This window comes from Ambystoma mexicanum, chromosome 6q (genome assembly GCF_040938575.1).
Source record: "Ambystoma mexicanum isolate Mex_15411 chromosome 6q, UKY_AmexF1_1, whole genome shotgun sequence".
In the NCBI taxonomy this organism is placed as follows: Eukaryota; Metazoa; Chordata; class Amphibia; order Caudata; family Ambystomatidae; genus Ambystoma; species Ambystoma mexicanum.
In genome coordinates this window covers 645,429,803-645,455,157 of record NC_090937.1, presented here as the reverse complement: position 1 = coordinate 645,455,157, position 25,355 = coordinate 645,429,803, and the positions used below count along the sequence as shown (strand labels likewise).

Here is a 25,355-nt window from a genome sequence, read left to right as displayed (position 1 = left end):
TCATCCGCGTATATCCATACAACTAGTTTGTGTGTATACAATTGTAACCCTCTATGCAGATGGGCCTCCCTAATCCAGGTGGCCAAGAGCTCTGTGGCAATAGAAAAAAGTAGTGGGGTCTCAGGACGACCCTGCCTCGTACATCTGTGCAAGGAGATCGGCCGTGGCATTTGTCCATTCACTAGGATTCTTGCTTTTGGTCGATCAGAGAATTAGCTCTATCAGTTTGATGAAAGTCGGATCAGTCCAATTTTGCCAAGGGTTGCAAAAAGGAAGGATAGAATTGAATGCCTTTTCGACATCTAGTAAAACTGCTGTACCAAATACTCTCCTTGCCTGAAGGAGACCAACCTTTCTGGAATAAATCCTGCTTGATCGTCTTTCACATGGTGCAGCATTAACAGTAATAGTCGACCAGCAAGGATCCTAGCTAGAATTTTATTGTCAAAGTTGGTTAAGGATATTGGCTAGTATGATGAGCATTTGCATCTTGGTTAAGGATCAAAGCGATAATTGCCTTGCGCATTGTTACCGGCAATTGGCCTTGATCAAATGACTCCTGATAGACATTAAGTAATTTAGGGGCCAGTTTTCCACAAAACATTTGATAAGTTTGTTGGACCAGGTGCTTTGCCGCAAGACATTTTTTGAATGTTTAGTCTGATTTCATGTCCCGTAATAGGCAACACAAGTGCCTCCATCTGCTCCCAAGTTAAATAATAGTGCCTTATTTTGTTTAGGAGATGTTCAATTCGTTCTTTGGATTGAATGAGTTTAGACAGATACAGGCCCACATAAAATTGTAGCAATACACTTGTGAGGTCCTTATTAGAGAGGTAGGCCTCCCCGCCATCATCAATAATCGTTTGAATTGTGTTTCTTTGCCTCTATATCCTGATTAACCATGACAATGTTTTACTGAATCTCTTCCCTGCACCGTATTGGCAGGCTTGGCTGTGGCTTCCAAGGAATTTCACATTTCGCATTGCAGTCTCATTCCTCACTATTCTATAATCACAATTCCTACTTGCCCCTTGACTTGGGTCTTATGAATTTAGTTATCCTCCACCCATTGCTGTTATAGCCTTCTGGGTCCCTGTTTGATCTACTGGGTTCGTGAATTTACTGACATTCAAGTGGTCTTTCCGGTCCTCGTGAGTACTGTTTCTAAGTTCCTTATTCAGTATCATCCAGAGTGTCAGCTTCTTCCTTTCTTAACAGAATGACCAGCCGTTATTCCCGTTTGAATATGGCCAGTTTAAGAAAGAAAGGCAGCAAGGCCACTAAAAAGTTTGTACAGAAAGCTTCCCTTACTTTTACCTGTGACAATCAAATCACGGATCCTGACTTAAATGAACTCCTTGTCACAAATGGGTATTTACGTGCAAAGTATTTTTCCCACAGGATGGCCCATCGTACATTGCCTGATCCTAGTTCTGTCTTTAATTTTGATCCAGATTCTATGTCCGCACAAGCCTTAGCAGTGGAAAACAACACACTGCTAGATTTATTACACACGAGTACCTCTATTGTTGAACCCCATGATTCCGGTTGTGCTTTATCTCAGATTGAACAGTTTCATGATTCAAACATAAAGAATGGAGGGGTTCCTTGCATATCTTCTGTTTTCAGCCCTCAGTCTACAGCTTACTCCTCTGCACAAGTACTTACTGTAGTCCCTAATGCCAAGAGGTCTGATGTCAATAGTCTGCTTAAGGGAAACACAGACCAAGTCGGTAAGAGAGAGTATAGATCACAAGACCTGCAAGCAGTAAATGACAATGTACAATCAGTGCACATCCGGATGGCTAGGGCAGGATCCAGCCCTGATGCCACCATGCCTTCCCCTGTGCCTACTGATAGGGATGTACAGTTAAGGTGGGGCATGCTAAAAGCTGAATTTGAGGAGTTAAAACAAGAATACATTACTTTACTAGAGGAGAATAAAACCTTACAGTCTTTTCTGAATACACCTCAAACTTTATCCGTTGATGAAGTGAATACTGTTCAGTCCCTGAGTGAGGAGATTTCTGTAGGTCATGATACTTGTCAATATGTAAAATCTATTCGGAGTGAAAGTCTTTTTTCTAGCACAGCACTTATTCAGGGCACAGGTTCTGACAATTGTTCTACCGTTTGTCAGGAATTGCTGTTAGCTGAAGATTTACAAGCCACTCCTTTACCTAAGATTTCCTGTGTAGCAGTTTGTCATAATTCTGAGCTTGAACACATACGTGCTTCTGATTTCCAGACACAATCCACAATGGTTGCATACACAGAATCAGTCACTACTGTAGGCTTAGGTTCTGCCCTTGATCTAGCTGCTGAGACTGAAGTAGACATTCAAGCTGATGTGGAAAACGATGCTACCTCTGTGTTCGCTCCTCCTCCTGCCAATTTTTGTCACAACGAACAGTCAAAGACAGTACAGAATTCTTGTTTTGATGGACTCATTCCACAGTATACTGAACCAAAGACCCGGCAGGCGATTCCTGAACTGTTGATTGTTAATATGCCACTTTCAGAAGCTAAGACAGAGGAATGGACATTTGACGAAATCCTGATTAACAGAGACTTTACTATGGTGATTCCTCTGGTTGATTTTGACTTCTACAAAGGAAGAGACTCTGTGTCATCCACTAAGGAGAGGGACGGCATGGGTACAGCTCAGTCTTTGGTTACTGGTTCCAAGGAGTCAACCGCCCTAAAGGTGCTTTCCATTCCTGAGCCACAAATGTGTCTGTCGACTTCTGGGACTTCAGTCTATCCTCCTACAACCATTGACTCTTCGATTATCCAGTCCACGGCTCTACAGTCATCGTTGACACACGTGTCTTCAATCAATGAACAATTGCTATGTCTGCCAGTCACTCAAGAGCCTTCACCATGTACGTGGTCAGAGCCAAAGACCTTGACAAGTTTGTCTTCAGCTAACGAGACGGCTCCAGCTTGCATGCCCTCAGCCTCAGAATTTCCTCTGGCATGCCTGTTTTCGGCTACAGTGACTCATCCAGCGGGTTATCCTTCAGCCATGGAGCCTCCAGTAGCACATCCTGAGTGCATGTCTTCAGTCCCAGAGCCTACTGCTAGTTTGGCTTCAGTTCATGAGAGACCTGTATCCTGCTCAGCCTCGCTGCCAATATCGGAGGTGCACCTGTCTACTCTGTCTGATCATGTTGCATATTCTTCTACTTCAGAGTTACCTCCTGAATCCCAACCATTTCTTACGGATGAACGTCCAGCCTGCCCTTCTTATGCTTCAGGGGGATCACCAGAATGCCTGCCTTTTTACACAAGTTGATTCTCCCAACTGCTTGACTGTAGCATCAGCGCCTCCCGAATATGCAACATCTGAGTCTGAGACTTCTGCCAGCTCTCTCTTCAGAAACATCAAGCTGGATCACGACTCAGGAGGGCTTTGCATGCGAGGCCATTGGACTTGCCTGGAGTGTTACGAGAGGGAGACGGATACCATCCGCCATGGCCCAGTCACAGAACAAGTAGCCGACCAGGATAGCGGGCTGGGTGGTTCGCATTTGGGGGCCGGTTTGGATCAACCGCTTGACAGCTTTCTTGTTGCCGGATCCCACATGAGCCTGAGGGAGGGGACAGGCACGGCCCCCCAGCTGCAGGACCAGTCGGGTGCAAGTAGCCAAAGGAAGGGTATGACTGCTGCAGTTCAAGATGTGCCTGTTATTGCTCCTGCTGCGAGTGTGCTTGATGTACCAAGTACTGCGTCTATCACTCCTATCGGTATGCCAAACGTCCCTGTGGTTGTATCCCACGTGCAACTAGGTGGCTACATGACTGACACCAGGAGTGCCAGCCTTGTACAACCCATTGGACTTCCAGGCCCCCAAGGCGTGGAACAGATGCAGTCGAACCTTGGTCACCCTCAACCACAGGCCTTTACCCAGATGGATGACGGGAGAAGATGCAAACCTCTACCTCGGCCGCCACCTTCTTTTTCTGAACATGAACATTTCCTGAAACCTGCTATTTTCTCACCTCCTGTGTGTCCGCTCTCGACAGGGAGGCTACCAGAGCATCTACCATTGTCTAAAGCATGTTGCACCAGCCTGCCTCCCTCCTCAATGATGTATGAGTGTTCGCTCCCAGTGTCTGAGCTTCCTGGACCTTCCAACACTGCTTCGGGTCCTGCAAGTCCTTCATGCCTTTCTTCGACCCATGAGTCTCTTCCTCACCGAAAACCTGCCTATGGCTCTTCTAGACTGCGGCCTGATTCTATTCATTCCAGTCCTTCTGCTTTTGCCCGCGGGTCATCGTTTCCGTCAGTGCCACCTCTGAAGACAAAGCGCTCCTGTCATGGAAGGAAGATGTTTTGTGCGGGTGACGATCGCCTGGAGTCGGCCGTGGGAGGGGGTATACTGTCACGGCTCGCTCCCTTCGCTCCCGTTCCTGCCACTTGGGGGCATGTTTTGGGGTTTATTCCCTACTGGACATTTCCTCCGAACCTTATGCTGCAGTGTTGTGATGAATTGGGAGCGCTAAAACCTTATTTTCCAAGTTACTTCCCTTCCGGATCCATTCAGGTTTTTGGCAGCCAGCATGCTACTTTAATCAAATGACTATGCTTCCCAGAATGCCTGGCTCACTGCTTCACCTCCTCCCTTGCAGGACAAGGTTGGGTGGAGGATAGGCAACACCTATGGCTGCAGGTGCAGCAGGCGGCACACCTGAGGGGTGTGCTCGTTAAGCAGCTTTAAAAGCCTCAGTTTGCTTCAGTCCAGCGCTGGTCATTGTTGCAGTGTTTCTGTTGTGACTGGTCCTTGGTCCCTTGTGCCTTGTTCCTAGCTTTTGTGCCTAGTTCCTAGTTCCTGTTTCTTGTTCCTCTGCCCTGGATTTCGGATTTATGTGCTTAATTGATTTCTGCTTTCTGGATTTCCCTTTCTGTCTTCCTCTGTCTGCAGGCAGCCTTTCTCTGTGCTTTACCCTTTGATGCAGCCCAATTTGCCTGTGTTCTCTGTTTCTTTGATGCTGTCCTTTGCTACTGAAAAACTTGATGCATTAGTCTTTCCCTTTTTAGATTTAGCTTCCTGCCTTTTCTCCTTGGATGGGTGGGAAAGGTTTCCTTTTGTGATATCATTTTCCCCGCTCCTGATCCTTACTTTCTATTGGGATCCATTCCATGTTTTCCATTGCACTTCTGCATTTATTTCCCATTGATTATTAGGTGTGGGGTGCTGTTGTAACTAGTCCCTGTGTGAATGCCTTTTGTTTTCCTCACTATTCTATAATCACAATTCCTACTTGCCCCTTGACTTGGGTCTTATGAATTTAGTTATCCTCCACCCATTGCTGTTATAGCCTTCTGGGTCCCTTTTTGATCTACTGGGTTTGTGAATTTACTGACATTCAAGTGGTCTTTTCGGTCCTCGTGAGTACTGTTTCTAAGTTCCTTATTCAGTATCATCCAGAGTGTCAGCTCACAGATCCTGTCCTTGCTTGCCCTCTACGTGGGCTTAGCGCTGTCAGTATCTGTAATAGCATAGTGGGTAAGGAGTTTGACAACTTTCCTTTCAGTCATAAGGAGGTTCTAAGTGCTTACCCCACATCCCTTTTCATATATTGGTATTATTGTTTCACTTTATTTGCACTCCTGGGTTTTAGTATACACGAGTCTTGGGTATTGTATGCACGTTGTTAGATTCAAAGTTGTTCACTGTGCGATTCCGTGCACATTTCCCTTGCCATATTCATTGCCTTCTTCCTTTCTTAACAACATTCAATAATCAAATATCTAAGCATTTCAATAGCCAAGTTACAATGTCTACACACTTTATGCTGCCTTAGAATATTTTCTCTTGCCCCCTCACTTCTCTAGTTGCAGTAGAGTACAGACAGTTGGAGAAGGTTCTTGGAATGCTTGGTGGAGCATTCTCACAGTGGAGTAATGGATAATGGTGACCCTGAACATTCATGTGTGGGAAGTGTGAGGTGCCAAAAATGAAAGCCTGACACAAAGTTTTCATATTTTCAAAATCAGACCTGTTTTTAAACATAAAAGGGGTTGGGATAATATATCTCTAGCGCTATTTCTAAAGAGAACTTCCCTACCTAGAAACTAAAGCTAAGGGTCTGTCTGTTTCAGGATGTCTGTTATTAAAGAAAGCCGTCCTTGTGTCTAACAATGTCCTATTCTGAACCTCACACTAAAACAAAATATCAAAAGGTGCAAGGAAATGTCTTTGTTGGATGTTGGCCAAAAGTGTTCGAAACCAAAAGCATAAAGGATGTTCTCCCAAGGTAAAGACCCTTGGATCCAGAGATTTTTCCCCTTCCCCTGGATTCTTAGATCAACTTGGCAAAATGTCTCTTTAGCAAATAGTTCCTTTGTCTCTTCACTGAACTCGCAACATTCTATTTTAAACAAATAAGTGTACTCACCTGCCGGAACCTTTCTTAAGGTTTCTCAGATCACCTGGTATACCCTCCTGCCAGGAATCTTTGTACAATTTTATTTGCCTCGTATATTTGCTTGCCAGGACACTCTTATTGCGTTTCACAACTCTTTACAATCTTCTCCCACCTTGGCATCTCATGCATTGATAGTTGCTTGGGGTTTGCCTTCATACTTTGCCTTGTCTGCATTCAAACGTTCTTCTTATTGGGTGCTGAATTGATACTTTGCCTTGACTGCATTTAAACAACCTTAGTCAATTTTCTGAGTCAGCAATGTTGTAGCATTCAATCACTTGATGGCACGCTTGTCGGCATGCCCCGGGGTCCCCAGCTGCTTTGGGCTGATTCACTGGTTCCTTCCAGTGTCTTAGATGCTGCTCAAGCCTCTGCTGTGTGATTCCTTCACCCGCTTTTCAGTTTGGAGTTTACGGACATTAACCCTGCGTTGTGCGTGGCTGCACGGTCACGTGCCAACCCTCCTGCTCGGCCCAGGCTGGAGAATGCTGTTGTGTCGAGTGGCCCAAGCTCCAGGAGCTCCTGTGTGACTCCCAGCATCTCCACGGCCATTCTTGCTCACATGCAGTACTTCTCCTCTTCTCCCAGCGGGTCTCTCCGTTATGCCAGCTCCGTTGGTGTGCCTCACGTTCCTGAGCCTCCGCGTGGGCGGCAACGTCTCCTCTTGCACTGCTCGACTTGACAGTGCGGTTGCCCGCTTTAAATGTGCCTCTCTTTGCTGGTTTGGAAAAACAACTAGTCTGCATGTTAAAATGTGAGCACCTTTCGCTCTGCTCAAACTCCCTTGTCGTCCTCCTCGTCTCAGTACCTCGGTGGTTATTGGATTCGGAGTCCATAGCTGTCTTGGAACTTTTAACTCTTTGGTTTTTCTTATGAATGTTATATAAAGGTACATCAACAACGACAGATGTTATGTGTGACTTGTGGGTGTTTGGATCCAAGGTGGAGGCCCGACTGGAATGATAAAACGCCATTAAAAACTCAGGTATCAGAGGTTCTTCCTCATGGGAAGGGGTGGTATGCTGCTTCTTAGCCAATGGAGTCAAAACGTCTCCCTGGTAGTTGTCACCTCCCAGGTGATCCTCCCTCATGAAACCGCCCCCAGGGTCAGGATCAAGTAGCAACTGCCGTCCCCTGGCCACATGGGAGGAGCACACCGCCAGGGAATCCTTGATGGTGCCACTGGATTCATCACAGGAGCAACAGCATTCCTCGTAGCTGCACAATGCAGGCACCTTTTTATAACAAATGAAGTGGCAGATACTGTTTACATCACTGTTGTTTGTGCCATTGTTCAAAATACCCAATGCTCAGGGAGTAAAATTGAGCAGTGGATCGGGCGTTCCAGCACAATATTAACTTTTTGGGTGTGGTTTAGGCTATGGGACTTGCCAGTTTGCGTTTAAGGTAATTTAAAATGTGTGTTAACTCTGTAGAGTTGGTTGGACTGTACAATATATAGGAACATTTTAAGATTTGTGGGTAAAGATATAGATGTCCTGCTGTCGTTTGAAGTACTGTAACACAGTAAAAGTCCTACCTTGTATTTAAAACATAATTAATGTAAAGATTACTTATAAACATCACAGTTATGCGTTGCGTCATATACTTTGCAGTTGGTCCTCCTGGTAGTACTGAGCGTGCAGCAGAATGCCATCATAGACGCATGATAAACCCAGCAGGGCTTAGCACTGAGCAGCTTCTGTAAAGATGCTGAATGGATAACTTTATGGGACACCTTTACAGCTGTGAAACAGTTTGTACCTTTCTCACCCTTCGCTGGCTGTTGGTATCCTGTCAAAGGTTTCTTGATGCACATGCACATTCAGATTTCCTCTTTGCTTTTTTAACTTCTCTATGATCTATTTCATGCTTGCACCTTCTGGGCGGTCAGAGACCTCTGAAATGCGGGGCTGAGGTGGGAGAATGAATGCTCGTTTCTGAACGTCAATTTAGTGCCGCCTGTGGGAACTCTGTGCTTGACTTAAGCATAGGCATGCATTTAATATTATAAAATGATGCATAATTTTGAACCTTTACATTTCTGAAGGGAACACCCTCATTTTTGCAACGGTTTAAACAATGCATGTTGTGTATTTGAATATAAAAGTGATTGCTTAACACAGCGTATTTGTGTATTGATTGTAAAGAACTCCAAAGATAATGTTAAGTGGAACCAACATAACCAATGAGGTTTTGGCTGTTTTGCATTTTAAAGAGTATTTTGGGAAGATTAGAATGACCATAGTGTTTTATATTTGTCATATATGTCTGTGAGAGTTGTATGACTGAATCCATAAACATCTAAAGCACGCTGCATTTCGTACGTGTTTCCTTTTTTTTAAGTCACCATAACAATACAGCTTTTGTAAATATCAAGCATATATACAAGTTTGGCAGAGGAATGACTGCTAACAGATCAAAATTACTCAGGGTTGTGGATCAGCCAGACTCAGAGAAACAAAATTGGCTTTATTTTAAAAATGACAACCAGTAAATTGAAGAGGACCTGCAATACAATACAGCTCCTCTGGCAATCTGCCACCCTAGGCCTCGGGTAAGTTGTAAATACGTCTATGAAGAGGAGGTTGTAGCAGACCCAGAAACCAGCATGCAGGAGGAGGACATTGGAGTGGAGTGTGCAGGTGACTTTTGGAGCAGATGAGGCATTGGTTAGGGAGTGCAAGTGGTACTGTGTTCCGAGTGTCCATGAAAAAGTGGAGAGGGAGTGTTGGGAGGGAATGTGAAGTGCTTGTGTTAGTGAAAGGATGGCGTTTGAGTAGAAGTTGGGGTGGAGGAGGAAGTAGTGTTGATGAGGGAGTGCTTGTCTGGGTATAGATTAGTACTGTGGAGGAAGTATTAGTAGTCTGGAGGAGGGAGAAAGAGTAGTGGAGGGAGTAGCAACATCAAAGGGTGAAGGCAAGGCATAGGAGGGAAGGGAGAAAATAGTAAGTGTGGAATATTAGCAAGTGAGAAGGAGAGAAGTATGTTGGCATGATAGAAAGAAGAGATAATCGAGTAGAGTCTCTGAAGGGCACAACCCACCATCCTTATTTAGACAATTAACTACTGCATAGAGCAGGGTCCGTCTAGGAAGTCCCTGAGGAAGGTTAGACCAAGAAGGCATTTGGCCTTTATGTTATCCCCTAGAGTAAGTCGTATCTTGGACAGTAGGTGTCAATATTCTGTATATACTAATTTGGGGAGTAGGGAGGCCTGGGCTACGAGCGATTGGTGTATCTTTAGGGCCATGAAAAATCTAATAAAACCCCTTGATCCATCGCTAAGACTCAGAGTATTCCTCGAGCCATCTGTGATACAGTTCAGTGCTATGTTGATGGAGAGGATATAGATCATGTGGCCTGCTATTTTACTTATCTGTCTCTTGATTGAGGGAAGGATTATCTTCCTAATTGGGTGCACAGGGTATTGTGGAAAGAAATAATGGTCTCTACCTTTCTGTTTCAGCTCCTCGTCTACTGGCAATGTAGCAGACAGGGTCCTGGCCCAATTGCTGACAGAAATGGATGGGATCGAACAGTTAAAGGATGTGACCATTTTAGCAGCCACCAACCGTCCAGATATGATAGATAAGGTAAGGATTGCTGTGCCATGTAGACCCAGTGGAAACTGATGCATGTCCTCGCCAGCCTGGAATGCCTAATGCTAGCCAAGAACTTGCCTTGATGCCCTGCTGATGCATTGTATTGCTGAAAATATATTAATTGATAATTGAGCAGCTGCTGCCTAATGTCACAGTAAGTACAACTAACCAAAGCATAGTCGGATATCTCAATGTATTACTTTGCGTGCTCTTGCCTTTCATACAATTTGAAGTTTAGAAGCGGTTCTTACTGTCATTCTCTGCTATGTATTGCTGGCGCACCTACACAAAATGTTATTGATTATGGACAGCTTGGACACAAAATGGAGGTTGATTATCAAATGGAAATGATCGGTGCTTAATCATTTTTGCAGAGATTCTGCCTTTTGATTCTATTTTGTTTGGATTGGTTGTCGGTTTTAGGTAAAAGGTGGCAGTGCACCAATTTCATTCTTAAAGCCATAGATAAGAGCTACAATGTTGTATGTACCTATCAGTCTTCATTTCATGCTATATCCCAAAGAGGAGCTTTCAAATGCTGTGCAGGCCATGGAAAACCAATAGCTGTCAAAACAGGAGCACTTGATTGTCCAAGGTTTTGATTTTTCCTAGATTTGTATCTGTCTGGTTCCTGGGCATTGCTGCAGTAAAGAGATTTTGGAATTGCATCAAATTAAGGGTCAAAACTGCTGCAGCTGATCGATCTTAAAGCCTTACAGCCTTACAGACCACAGCATAGTGAACCACACTGAAGGAAGGATCATTATCTCAAGCGATATTTGTACTGCACATGCAACTCTGCCTTTACACAGCTGAATAAAAATTGTTTCTGTTCTTCTTGTCAGGTTGCTGCTCAAGTCACAATCTTTACAATGAGGCCAACACCAGAGATTATAGACTGCGTTCTGATTAGATGAGGGGACCTCTATACTGGAATCCATATGCTAATATTTTCTGGCCACTAATGCCAAATTCGAATAGTCTTTAGAAAAGGTGCATGTTATACGTCTAATGTAAGATGTACTATGTGGGCTTCAGAACACACTAGTCTGATGAGGAAAATTCAGAGTTTTTACCAGTTTGTTTCTATTGGTCTAGGCCACATTAGGCTGTTCTTGCATGACTCCCACTGCTGTCGCTCCAATCTATCCCAAGCCAATGGTTTTCAGAACCAGACAAACTAAGCAGAGTGTCACAATATAAAGGCCCTTCATTTATTTCCATTCACTAGTTTTTAGAAGCAAGCATCATAATAAAGCTACATTTTTTTTCCTGAGAGTGTAAAGTCTCAGACATTCCAACTTGTTCATAATCATAAAAATATTAAGTTGCAAATTGCCTTCAAAATGAAACTCTTGATCTCCTGTTTGCTTTTGCTTTGATTTAATTTCATTCACTCGTATTACATATCGGGCATATGATCTCTTGAGCTGTGAAATTAGGAAGATGTCTGCACCTAGGAAACATCTTGCTATATCAAGTTGTGCTGGCCGTCAAACTCTCACCTTGCGGCCATTAAAAGAATTCCTCCTGATATAGTGGAAGGAGGGTTTTGCAGGAAACATTTCAAAAGTACAACCAGACAAAGAAAGCAAGAATTTGCATCATGTTTGGTTAGCACTAGAAGAAGCGCTTATGTCCAAATATAATATTTGTTTTTTCGAGTCTTGTAGCAAGAGTGCCCCGAGCATCATCTAGATAAGTCAGCTTTATTGGCTTCTGTTAGCCCACATGCATGGATTATGCATGTCAAATCTTTATATGCTGAAGGATCTTCGTGCATAGACCCTAGATTCTTTTAAACAGACTTGCCCAGAAACAGTTCACAGACTCAATGAGACTCCCTTTTCAGAAATTACTTTAAATGCGGCAGAAGTGTCTCCTTCATGCCTAGTTATCAAATACATTTACTGGCCTAGATGGTAGACCAAATGATCTTTTCAAATCATACCCCTTTTAATTAATTTGTTAATATGCATGTGTACCGTCATTTATGGTCAAAAGCAGTAATCGTCAAAAAGGGTGACGAGCCCTATATCTTGGTGAGATGCATCGGCCAAATTATTTGGCAGGGTGATTCAAACAAGAATATTGAACTGGCTTAGAGTAAATCCAGCGCAGGAACCTTTTCAATAAGGTTTTCAAGAGGGCTTGGGTACAGAGTGACATTAATTTGTCAAGATGCTAGGGTAAAGAAACACAAACACAAGAGGCAAAATGGGGCTCAGGTGCCCCAAAGAAATGCGAATAAGATAAGCTGTCTAGGGGAAAGTAGCACAACCCTAGCACTGGAATCTCGTATTGTTGGCACTTTATTTTGCATCACTTTTTATTACCAGAGAAACTGGGAACATTTCTGTTGGTTGAAAACACAAAGAACACTTTTTCCTTTGAGAAACGATCATCCTTGCACTGCTATTTGTGGTTGTTAGTGTTAGTGACAGAGGTAGGTTTGAGACACAACAGTGAGCGATTTTTTAGTGTTGAACTTCCTGACAATTTCACTAGTTTCACCTTTTTCCAGATCGAGATTTGAGACAATTGTTTATGCTCTTTCGATTTTAATATGTGGGAAAGGTGTGAGTTGCAGGGCGCTTGGAGAAACATACTTTGTTCAAATAGAATTTTGAATAAAAGATTCTGCAAGAAGATTGCAAAAATGCAAAAAATTTTGACATATTGTTGTTGAATGTGAGAAACTAAAGGAGTCCCAAGACTGGCAGATTTGTGAACAATAATCTCTTTTTGAAGACCTTTTTCTGGCAACAATGTATGAATAGGACACAAGAAAGCTTGATCTTATCTTTGACTAAATTCTGGAAATAGGTTGCACAAAGAGGAAGGGCGGACGATCATTCAGGATGCGATCGGGGACCGTTTCGATAAATGCTTAATAATGAATTGCTGATATTGTTCGACTTATTTTAAGAGAATTTACTGTGTTACTAAACATCTAAATGTGAAAGGTTTTATGCAAAACCAAAGACTACATTCATAAGAAAAAGATGGTTTAATGAATCTTTCCACTGGAAAATATTCTTTTTCAGTTGGGGAGTGGCGGTTTATTTACCTTTTTGCACTTATATGTGGCCCTGCTGCTTATTCTTTTATGGATAATTAACCCTAAATCATGTCATTTTCTGCCCAGATGAAGGCTGCCTCCCTCTTTCAAAAATGAATGCCATTTGAACAAAAGCAGAATTTAGTGAGATGCTCTGCTTGTGTGACACTGTCTCTTTGGAAACTTTGCTCCATGTTTTACTGTTTTGCCCTTTGTAGTCTTATATCAGAAATGCTACTTTAATTTCCCTTCTAAAATATAGAGCATTTAGAAATTGCAGACCTGCCATAGTTTTCCTCTTGTTGTTGACAGATATTGTATGTTATGCACTAGAGTCCTATTTGAAAATTGTCTTCTCGATTAGGAGGTCTAATTTGAAATGTCTGATTGTTTTAATGTGTTTATCCTTTTTCAATGGTTTTAATTACCTGTATGAAATGAGGTTTTTGGTTGCATATTGCACTTTATTATTATTTTTTATTCAGAAATGAACTTGATATTGTATAGAGAGCTACCACTTTATTTTAGGGGTGTGATATAAAGGTAAATCATTGAATTGTCGTGTGAGGGGAAGACGGGATTATTTCCACACTTAAGTAAGGCAAAACAATAGAGGTGATGGCTGGAAGGTTTAGAATTAATCTAATCCTCTGCCATTAGAGTCTTGGCCTACCAAGCCATTACAAAAGCTGGAAGACCATATGCAAATCCGACTTGGTCCCCTCCCAAAAGGGGCAGTCCAGCCTGAACGACTTGGTCACATCCCTTCTGCACCAGATTACAAGTATACCCAGACATGTGTCAGCCTCTTATATAAGACCACTCTCTGAAACTGAAGCAATTCAATTTGGAATCCAGGGGTGTGAATGGCAAGGGGTTTCAAACGCCAAGTTATTTTTGTATCCTATGTAATATTGTTTTATTGGAGGCCTGTACCAATAATTTTCAATTAATTTATTAGGTACACATAGGTTGCAATAGGAGTACATGCAATGGTCACTCACATAAACTGTTTTCTTTTATTGTATCATTAGTTTTCGGCCTCCATGGGCCATGGTTGTTCAAGACTACATTGCAAAATGGCAACAAATTCTAGACACATAGTTGAGGTTTATAGGGCAATCTGATTTTACTGGGAATAATTTTAAATAAATAGTATTCCAAAATAATTTAATTAAATTGGTTGTATTTTTGTAATTTATTTCAGAGGCAGATGCAAGCAAAGAATGCTATTCAGTATTGTTTCGTTACACTTTATTTCGGCAATAAAAATAGCATAAAAGCAACATAATGCAAACAATTTAAAAATAGAACATTCCTAAAACACACATATTCATTGTACATTTCTTAATATTCATTAGTAAGTATTCATCACGCCACTTCTAGCACAAATTACAACACTCATAGCTAATATTCAATAGCTAACATTCGGTAGCCAAGAAGCCAATAGCTACTGCTTTACCAATACGCAGTTAAAATACATTGCATATAAAATACTGCTACAAAAGCACCGTATATATTTGCGTAGTTAAAAACGTTCAGCAATTCACAGGCCTAAGATACTAAGAATTGAAGAAACTTGTGCAAAATAAGCCATATGCATTTAAGAGCATGACAATCTCTTTAAACGAAGTGCAAATAGCAATAATACTAAGCCAAGGGCAATACAAAACGCAAAGTCTTATTCAGAACCTGTCATATACCTTTAGGAGCAGGTCGACGCTCTTTAACCTATGTGCAGACTACATTGTTACTGTGCAAAAGAGCAATTCACGCCGCTAGAGCACTAGCAATCGCAGATCCGGAATATTAAGAATGTTTGCAACCCATCAAAGAGAATATGCCTAATACTAACCAATAAATGTCACCTAATATTGCTGTATCATTTGACAAAGACATTATCTCAGTACAGGACCAGTAATTGTTCTGTTAGGTAGCATTTAGCTACACTCTATAATGATGGTTTAATAATTCGTAGTCCTACTGGAGAGTATTATGACATTTAAAAGGTAAGCCAAAGTGAATCTTGCACCATTTTAGCAGTGTAACCTTAGGACACATTGGCAGACCTTCTCCTCCAAGCCCTGAGTAAATAACTACCCGAGTTGAAAATTGCCAAAGAATCCTTGGCTGCACAACACAAGACCATAGCCTTAGCTGTAGTTCTAATGGCATGCTCATTAAACAGTGTTTTCAGAAATATTCTTCTTAAATCACTTTAATTTTGACAGATCAGCATAAAATGCACAAGGTTTTCAATTTCATAGAACAGAAAAGACAGTTTGCCACCACATTACAATTCCACTTGATTCTTTGGAGCGGCCGCCGGCAAAATACCCATATGAAATTTAAAATACACAGACCTCATCCTCTTAGGTTGCATGCTGTCCAAGTAACTCATAGCCAAAGGACTGCTTTATCGCCCAATACCTAATTGACTGATGCGATTGAGACAGTTAAGATAAGACCTCTGTTTCTCGTTTTGCGGCATAGGCAGTCCTAATTGAGCATTTGGAACCACCTGTAATACCGGTCGGATTAGTCGAGTAGTTACTTAGTCCAATGTTTTGAATCTCTTTTCTTAGGTGGACAAGTCATGGTGGCCACATGCCTCCATCTTGGGACATTACATCTTGAATGGCCTCTCTATATTGGTCAACTGAACGTTAGACCACGCTCGTGGCTAATAATATGTAGGCATCGCCTTAATAATTGCTTCAGTACTACAAAGATGTGTTTCAATCAAACTGGTAAGATTTGGGTCTGCATTCAGAAGACCTAAGATGTTCTTTAGAAACGTGCGTACACTACAGCAAGATTTGGACAGTTGATCCAGCCCCAGATTTCCGCTCCATACAAGGCTGCTTGTCTCGCCTGTCTCAAATAAGCTTCAAGGGGCACACTCACAGCACCCTTCCCAAGCTGCCTGGCAAACCTTGCCATTGCTCCACTGTACCTAGTGAGTGACATTTCTGCCTTAGACAACTGGCTACTCGAACTTCATCCTCCCTTGCTCTCATACCCAGATAATCATAGGCTTTAACTTAACTCAATGAGGCCTTCGCTCAAGGATTCTTTTTCGCCTAAGTGCCCCTGAAAACCATCACCTTTGTTTGCTGTACGTTAACAGACAACCCATTTGAACCACAAAATTCTGCAAAGATCTTTAATTGGTGTTTAAGACCCATGGGGTGAGCGAAAACAGAACTGCAGCATCAGCCAACAAGAGTATTGGTATCTTATTGTGTGCTAAGACCGGGGCGTCCGCGGTGGCTGCCACCAGTTTTGTAATTACCCCATTAGTGCCCAACCCTGTCTAACATCCATTTCTAACACTCATTTCAACACTCACAGAAGCTTAAATGCTTCCCTCAACACTCCATCGAATTGCCGCCCCATTTGCTGAGTAAAGAGACTTGATGGCTCTCAGGATTCCAGTGGAATACCCAGTTCTTCCAGGATAACCCAAAGCCTAGCTCTGGGTACCCTATCGAAGGCAGCCTTGAGATCAATAAAGGTTTAAACAATTCTTCAGAAAACACTTAAGTCTGTGGTTTTGTTATAATAGATCACATCTTCATTTCATCAGTTTTGGATTACCAGAGAGACTGGGAACTTTTCTGTTGTTTGGAACCACAATGAACACTTTACTTTTAGAAGAGATCATCCTTGCACACTTAGTTTGAGTTATTAGTGTTAGTGACTGAGGTAGGCTTTTGAGACACTACAAGGAAAGATATTTTAGTTTTGGACATTCTGACAATGTCCTTAGTTTTCTTCGAAGCAGCCAAACCCCTCTTAGTTTTATTGACAGAAAGGCATTTCTTCAACCCTTTCTTTAATAATAAAGGTTTCTGTACAAGGGTTGTGGCCCATATATAAAAGAGAGATTTAATTAACCCAGTTGGGGAGTCATCAGAGACTGAGAACTAAAACCCTGGGAGGAAAGGCACACATCCTGTATCTACAGAGTTGAGTTGAAGGCTGTAGAAAGTACAACCCAGAAACACATAACGAAAAAGACGAGGTAAAGCTCCCACTGAACACGATAAGAGCAGACCGCCTTAGAGAGGGAAACCTTGGCCAGGAAAGCCCAAAAGGGAATTGTGGCACACATAATTTAGGAAAACCTGAGGAAAGAGACTGGGAAGAGCATAAATGTGATGGTAAGCATGTGAGGAACTACTGGAAGGAATAGTACTTAAAATCTAGGGCCACAGAAAGCACAAGAACTGAGAGTCATTTTGAAGAACTACAAGAGTTGATAAGAAAGACTATCCAAGGAGATACATAAAAGGACTATCCATGAAGAACAGAAGAAAAGGGGAAGAAGAGACATTCTTTTGGCCTATTTACTTTAGTTATATTTAGTGGTAGGGTTAGATAGTTAGTTTGGACGGAGTACATATTTACTTTGGATTTCCTGACATCTGACGAGCACCTTTAGATCTGTTAGATAGGCAGGGCATTCCCTTTAGCAATAGGGAGGAATAGACATAATTTTTATCATATAGATTAGAGAATGTCCTCAACATGTCAAACTCCTTCTTCCAACTCACCACAGTACCTTGTCCTGGAGACTGGGTGCATGCTATAAAAAAGGCCCGTTTCCAGTCTTCTACCCTCTTGCAGTTCTTTTTTCTACCCTGGTGATATTGTTGCTAGCAGTTGTGCACCGCCCTCTGGAGTCTGTACTTCAACCCACCTGCCCCATCCTTACCTTTTCATTCACTTACATTTTCCCTTCTAGCCTCTTTAGAACAAAAGCCATTTATATTTTTATTTAAAAAAACTTGTAAGGCGTCATTGATATACTTGTAAAAAACGAGTTGTCATCTTTGTGTCTGGTACTAACGACCCTGACTAATACAAGGCCCTGCTGGTGCAGGACCGAAAAACAGGATGTATGCGTCATTCTCCCGTGACTTTCTCCTCACGCACTATCCTATAACAGCGTGTCACGCCTGCACACACATGGTTTGCTTAGGATGCTTAGTGCAGCAACCAGTTGGGATTCAGCCTGCCTGAGTCCATGCTTGTGGAGTTAGAGGTTATAGTCTGCATGAAACATGCCTTCTCATAGTTATGTCTGCTTGGACATGTGTGCAACTTCACCCTCTTAAATAGCAGTTTGGCCCATAAGGAGCAGTTCCATACTTTTGCACTCCAGCTATTCACCCCTCTCAGTTCCAGTTCAAGGAGAAACTGTTTTATGTTATGTACACCTGGAAGGTGGCCACCATTGGGCCAACTGCACAGTGACTGTGCGAAAAGGCCCACCAGTGTCCTTGACGAAGCCCCGTGTTCAACAACCACCAGACTCCTCACTCTCCCTGTGCAGCTGGATTGACACTGGCTATTCTCAGCAGCCTGCTTCCTTTCTTCTATAGGTTAGACCGCTGTAAAATTGGGAACAACTTCTCACGTTTACCCGAGTACTATGCTAGCTCTGAGCAGCCACAGCCAGCAATCTGCTTGCTCCCTCACTGCATCTTTATAAATGATAGTAGCCCGTTTTATGTAGTATTTTATGACCGATTCCTGCCACTTCTAAGGGCTGTAATATTAGAGTATTACCCAAGCTTACTGTGCTTTAATGATGCACTGAGGCAGCCTTGTTGGGATACGAACCTGTGGCTCCAGGTTCCATAGAGAGATCCAATGTGAATGCTTAACTCGCTGAGCTGTTTGGCCAACGAGCATACCATCGTTGCATATTTTGGGGGTTTCGTTGTGTGTGGATGCTTGGCAGTTTCTTATGATCTATGTTAGGTGGGATGGGCAGTGGTAAAGGATTGCAAGGCAGTAGGATTCAAATTCCTAGTCAGGTGTGGCTTCTGGGTCGACTAACCCGTCCCACCCAGTTAAACTAGATCAGGGTGTAATGTGCCAAGTTGGTAGCTCCTAGCCAGGCATACAAATGTCTCGCCCTCGCTTGTAAACCAAGTGCAAAGCACGACACGTGCACTGGCATGCACCGCAACGTCAACCGACATGTATGCAGGTATAGTAGCCATCTCAGCCCCAACCATGACGAGTATACCTTTTAAATGAAATACACCCAAGTAATGAAATAGAACAGCAATAAAAGTGTCTTTATGCCGAGCCAGATCCCATAAAAATGTGTCCCATTTTCGTGATTCACAACCTTTGCACAACACTCTGTTTCGGTAGGGCTCGAGTACAGTGTGTGGCTGTTGCAAAACGACTTTTGGAACGGTGTCATCTCAGGTTGGACAGACTTCCATGCAATGGCTTTGGTCATCAGGTTAATCCCTGCTGCCGCACCCAGTCACCCAAGCTTTCGCCTAGCCTGAACCAATTGCACGGGGTCAAACTACAAAGACATCTCAGATTATCTAGACCGTAAAGGCGCCATAGCGCACTGTGGAGTAGCACACTTGGCATTGGTTCAGACAGCAGGGAGTACTTCAGGCTACACAGAACTCCGACTCCCAAGCCCTCTGCCTGCGGGTACAGACATCTGCTAGCTTGTGCACCAGCACGCAGAGCTACCTTCTGGGTTACCCAGATGTGCAGACCCCGCTTTTTAGCACCATGCATCATACCACTTTGTTAGGGCTCCATGGTTTAAAATGGGCACAGTATTTAGTTAACCGCTAGATCACATTCTGTCTTGATCAGTGGTGATAATAAAATCATGCAAAATGAGGTAATAACAATGTTATTACAGCGCCTGGAGGCAGGAGAGGTCTGGCACGAAGAGCTACATAAGACCACTCTTTTTATTATTATTGCTGTTTTGCAGGCATTTGATATCTTGCATGAAAGAAGATACTCACCAGTCGAGTTTTACTTAAAGTACATTTGAACTACGATCTACTCATGGAAGAAACATTCTCCAACTTTCTGTGGGATGCCACACACATGAACAGTGGCTTCCTCCGAGTGGGGTAGAGACCATGTCTGCACTGTGTCATACAATAAGTGTGACAGTAGCACACATTAAGTACATCTCTACATTCCCACACTCCTGTGGATTAGTTATGCTTGTTTTTTCTTTCCAACATTTTGTTGTATTTTAAGCCCATGAATACTATGCTAAAAATAAACATCAGTATTTGGAAATAAGTTAAGAAAATACATACATCAAGATAATTGAGCAGTACCTTGGAAGTACAGATCTCAAATCTTTACCCAATTTTGGTAGGAATCCTTCTCCCCCAAAATGCAATTCTCATAGGAGTCAGTCTGAAAGTACAATGTTTTTCTCGACAAAGGTCAATTAAGGGACAGTCCTTTTGGGTATTTTAGAAATTGAGTTGTGATGGTGGCAGTTGTCTTTGCCATCGTGACCATGCCCTGTACTTTTCTCCACGTTAAAGACAGCATGGAACCTTACGGTCAGTAGTTCTTGCACCGTTACAATGTACAGTGACTGGATAGAGTACTTGTGCAGTTTTAAGTCATCCACATCCACTACCTGTGGGTCAAGGGGCAGTTCAATCGCAATGATCGCCTTTATTCTAGCGAGGATGTCTTTCCAAAACATACTTTCAGACATCGCTGCCAAACGCCCCACGTTTTCACACCCTCTCCAGCGCCCGAGTGGCAAGTCCATGCCTATATTTATGATCCTCCAATCATGAGGGATGTTTATGCCCAATTGCTTCTCTAACGGATTCATGTAGGGTGATCTGACATCTTGTAAGCAGCGGTGACTCTCCTCTCGTTAATCCTATCCACCAGCGCCTCTTCTGGGCCCGTTAATACTGGTTAACAAGTTCCTCAGTTCAGTATAAGGCATAGCTCTCAACCTTTTGTGTCCACAGGGTGGGTGAAAAAAGTAGATTTGGTTTTGGACAGGTGTGAGCCCATTTAGTGTATGCACGTGCAAAGGGGTTGGTAAGCGATTCAACTACTTACATGTTGGACGATGCCCTCCAAACGCGTGTGAGTTGAGAGGTATGGTATAAGGGTGAGTTTCTTGTTCACTTGATCTAAACCTAGTATTGCATTGTTTGAATGGGAGAAGTTGGCTCATATAATTAATCCGTTTGAGACATAGTTTTATCTCATTACGGGTCCGGCGGTAACCCTACCAGTGCTACCGGCGGGTTGCAGCCAGACCCGTAAAAAATGACTGGTGCCTGACTTTCCGGTGCCACTGGGAGATTACAACTCCGCCATCCTGGTTAGTCAGATGCCAGCAAAATGTTACTCCCCTATGGGAGTGGGGACACGGAAGCGCTGGCACCATTGCTAATGGTGCTGGCGCTTCCGTGAAGTGTCTGCCTGCCTTGGCCGCTGCGCCCCGCAGGGTCAGACCTGTCGGGTACAGAAGCCACGGCGGGCAAACACAGAGTTTGCCGGTCCGGAAACAAGGCTGCTGGTGAGCTGACCAGCACCCTTGTTTCCGGACAGGCAAACTTATAATGTGGCCCATTGTCTTATGTTAGACACATGTTCCAATTATTACAACTTCTCCAAGTAGCTTCTCGCAGATGAACTGCATGAGCCCCAAACCACCAGAGAAGGAAATGTAGTTTGTAGAGAGCTATCTGAGCCTTTCCTTGCCAATATGATCCATTCCTATCCATAGGTGCTTATGCAGTTCTGGTTTTATATTGGGGCCAACCGAACTACAAGTCTAGAATACAAAGGAAAAAACAGGACTGGGCAAGCACCTACAGGCTGCAATGTATCATGTTGGTGAATTTTCTTTTTCTGTATAGAAGCCCAATCCAACATCGAAGCCAGCTGTGCAACCAACAACTATCTGTAATTTCTGGGAATCCATGTCCCCATTGAGTGCATCCCTCACAAGCACCTACCTGGATATTCTAGGGATGTCCCTGCTACAGATGAAATAAAAAATATCCCTAGCAAATGCTACAGCCATTTTACAGGGAATCTTAATTCGACGTAGTGGCATAGAGCGTGTGGCATGAGGGGGAATAGCATATTGTAACAGCATTTGTACTGTTATGTGTCGGAAGAGAAAACATTTTCGTCTGTTTGGCACTTTTATAGTGGAAACCTAGCTAGCAAGCAACATAGCACTGTGCAAAAAAGAGGAGAACATAGAGAGAACATCTGGGTGAGCCAGGGAAGAGGAGGACATTTTAGAGGGTAGGATCAACAGCTCAAAAAGAAAATTCCATTTAAAAATGTCTCCCTTCCTTTATGGTGACCGCTGCCTGAGAATCATATGTCCACAGTGCCGCCATTTAGTGCATTTCTGGCTACACCCCTAATTGGACGTGGGACGTACAAGAAACGTACATAATTTGGGGAATATGTTAATTAATTCATATTTTTTATAACACGTTTAACACCAGAGACCAGTGCCTAAACGAGGGACAGAGATTCTTATAGAAAGGCAATTAAATCTTGCTCTTGTCAGAAGATTTCTTTCAGATGGATTATTTGCCCACAATAAGTAATTTTGGATGACGTCAGATGAAATAATTAACCAATTCTGTCGGATGCTATTCAAATCTATATTTAAAGCCTAGTCCTTCTCAGTAAACACACAGTAGGGTGTGGATGGCAATGACATCCATTCATATGTGGAAATCTGGGGAAGATAACATAAACAGCCTAGATCTGTTTCAGGGAAACATGCAGATGGCTGTCTCTCAGGATCTCCTCCTAATGTGCCCAATTTCTGCCATTGGGACAGAGCTTGAGTTGATTGTCTTGAGGCATTGCCATCACAGTAAAACTGCTCTAATCCAACCTGTACTCGGAGTACTACACTCATGCTTACCAATAACTTATAAATGTTATGAGAGATGGTGTCTCACAAGTACGTTTTTTCAAATGTTTAAGGGTCGGACAAAGGTCAGGGATAAGTTCAGGCAAAAATGTGAATATAGAATATGTATAAGTTCATGATAAACTGAAAAGGTAACAACATATAGACATTAAACAAGGGAAATATAAAAAATTCAATAACATACATCAAGTGGATGTTGTACAAAATTGTGCAATTAAAGTGCAATTATGCATAAGGAGCAAATCAGCTAATACTGTAAACAATTCCACATTCTCTATAGTAAAATATGAATAATACAATATGTTTTGTTTTCATTGCACACATCTGTGTCTAAAAACAATTATTATTTTAACACTGAATTTTTTTTAAAAACTTGTTCATTGCAGTTGTAGGGATCGCTGTGCGAGACTTGTTCAAATATGACACAGAAGTACTGAGACAGCTAAATAACAGGGATTTCTATTTGAAGCTTAGAGGTGACCCAAAAAGTGCATTTAAAAAAGAAATTGACCTTATCTCTAAGAGTTTTAGAATTGGATTGTCTAAATAAAAAGGATTTTGACTTTTTGAATCCTGTGGATGTCTGAACGACTTTGTTCTATGTATTATCTAAAATCCACAAGGATCTGATTAATCCACTTGGCAGGCCAATATTATCTTTGTGTGGTTCCATTTTGGAACCAGTTGGGCAATTTTGGGATTTTTTTCCAAAACCTGTGGCGGTTAAATCTGGCACTTACCTTGCGGACACGACTGATATATCTCAGAAGTAGCATTGACCAAAAACATCTTTGGCTTTAAAACCGCCTATTATATGCAGATTAAGGGTACGGCGATGGGGGAAGCATTTGCCCCAAATTTCACTACCCTATAAATTTGGAAATTTGAGCAACTCTTTAACCTGGTTGACACCAATATTTTTATAAAAGCCCTTACATTTTACAAACGTTACATAGATGACGTGATTATCAGCTGGGACAGCAAAGAGGGAGATTACAATCTCTTCCTAGAATGGATTAATGCACTGAATTGCAATTTAAGAACAATTCACTCTGCATCACAGATCTAGTTTGCTAGCATGCCTGGACTTGCTAGTGAGGGAAGACAAGGGATTCTTGATTGTTGATTTATTCCATAAAGCTACGTGATAGAAATACTATACTGAGATACAACAGCTTTCGTGCACAGGCCGTAAGAAATAATATTCTGTATGGCCAATTTTTAAGAGCCAGGAGAAACTGCACGAAGTTGGAGGATTTCTTGATTCAATCAAATTTGATACAAGTACGATTGTCTAAAGGAGGCTACCCAGCCAGACTATTAAGAGCCTCCAAAAAGAGAGCAAGGAATCACCAAAAGGAAAACCTCTTGAACAAAGAAAACGGAGAATAAAAAGAACACACGACTGGTATGTGCAATGACATATAATACGCACCACAATTAAATCAGAAAGGTGATTTTCAACCATTGTCAAGTACTGCAATTAAATAATCCCACTCTATCACGCTTGATGTTTGCTTTAAAAAAAGGAAGGTATCTTAAAGAATGGTTGTCTAAAGCGGATAGAGTTAACGAAGTTCAGTCCCCCACCATTAATTACATCTATGTGGGGAATGGCACCTATTTTGGCCACTATCCCTGTGGTGGTTGCAATAACTCTGCATCTACAGTGGCATGCAATTCAATTAAACTTAATTATATACATTTAAAAAACATGGACCTTGAGAGGTCAGGCGACTTGCAAAAGCAATAATGTCATCTATGCTATTATTTGCCCATGCAATAAGACCTACATATGAAAGACCTCTAGACAAATAAAATGAAGGATCACTGAACACACATTTCGGAATTAGAACACAGAGTTTGACTTCTCCCCTAGTTGGTCATTTTTTGGCTGGAAAACATGGCACGGAGGATCTGAAATGGTTGGCTATAGAAACGGTGTGTGGCACTGATGGGTATAACATACCCACTAAATGATCACAGAGAGAACAGTGGTGGATGTGTCAAACCCAGAGTTATATCAGTAGGCTTAATAATCAGGAGGAATGGAGCCAGTTAATATAGGACCTTTTGCCCTAGGGGCTATTTGAGAACTACTGGACAATAAGATCCATTTAATGTGTGAGGGGCTTTACAGTTATGTTGGACTACTAATTGAGTGCATTTTATACTCCGGTGGAGACTGACACCACCCATATAAGAGATGCCATTATGGCCATTCATATCATCGCGGTTATGGTGTTGCAGCAAAGGTGGATTTATGCTATCTGTATATCTTATAATTTCACCCTAAAATATGAAATCTTTTAAATATTGTCAATTGATGTTTTTGAGTAAATCAGTTGGAGGCAATATATAGGTGTGCAGAACTGAGTAGGAACTACAACTACTCAACAACATGGTAATGTATGTAATATGTGTGCTTGTTCAAGCTTATGCTGGGTGTCTACATTAGCGAATAAGAGCAAGGTTTGGTCCTTTTATGTAAGGCCAATTGTGACCCATCT

At 42.3% G+C, this 25,355-nt stretch overlaps 1 protein-coding gene across 1 annotated transcript in view; it reads left to right on the top strand.

Annotated features, from left to right (window-relative positions):
• AFG2A (AFG2 AAA ATPase homolog A) overlaps positions 1–25,355 on the top strand; it is a 2,695,729-nt gene that overhangs the window by 1,317,426 nt on the left and 1,352,948 nt on the right. The window contains exon 14 of the mRNA XM_069631126.1: positions 9,907–10,033. Within this exon, the coding sequence (XP_069487227.1) occupies positions 9,907–10,033 (127 nt within the window). The remainder of the gene's footprint in view (positions 1–9,906; positions 10,034–25,355) is intronic.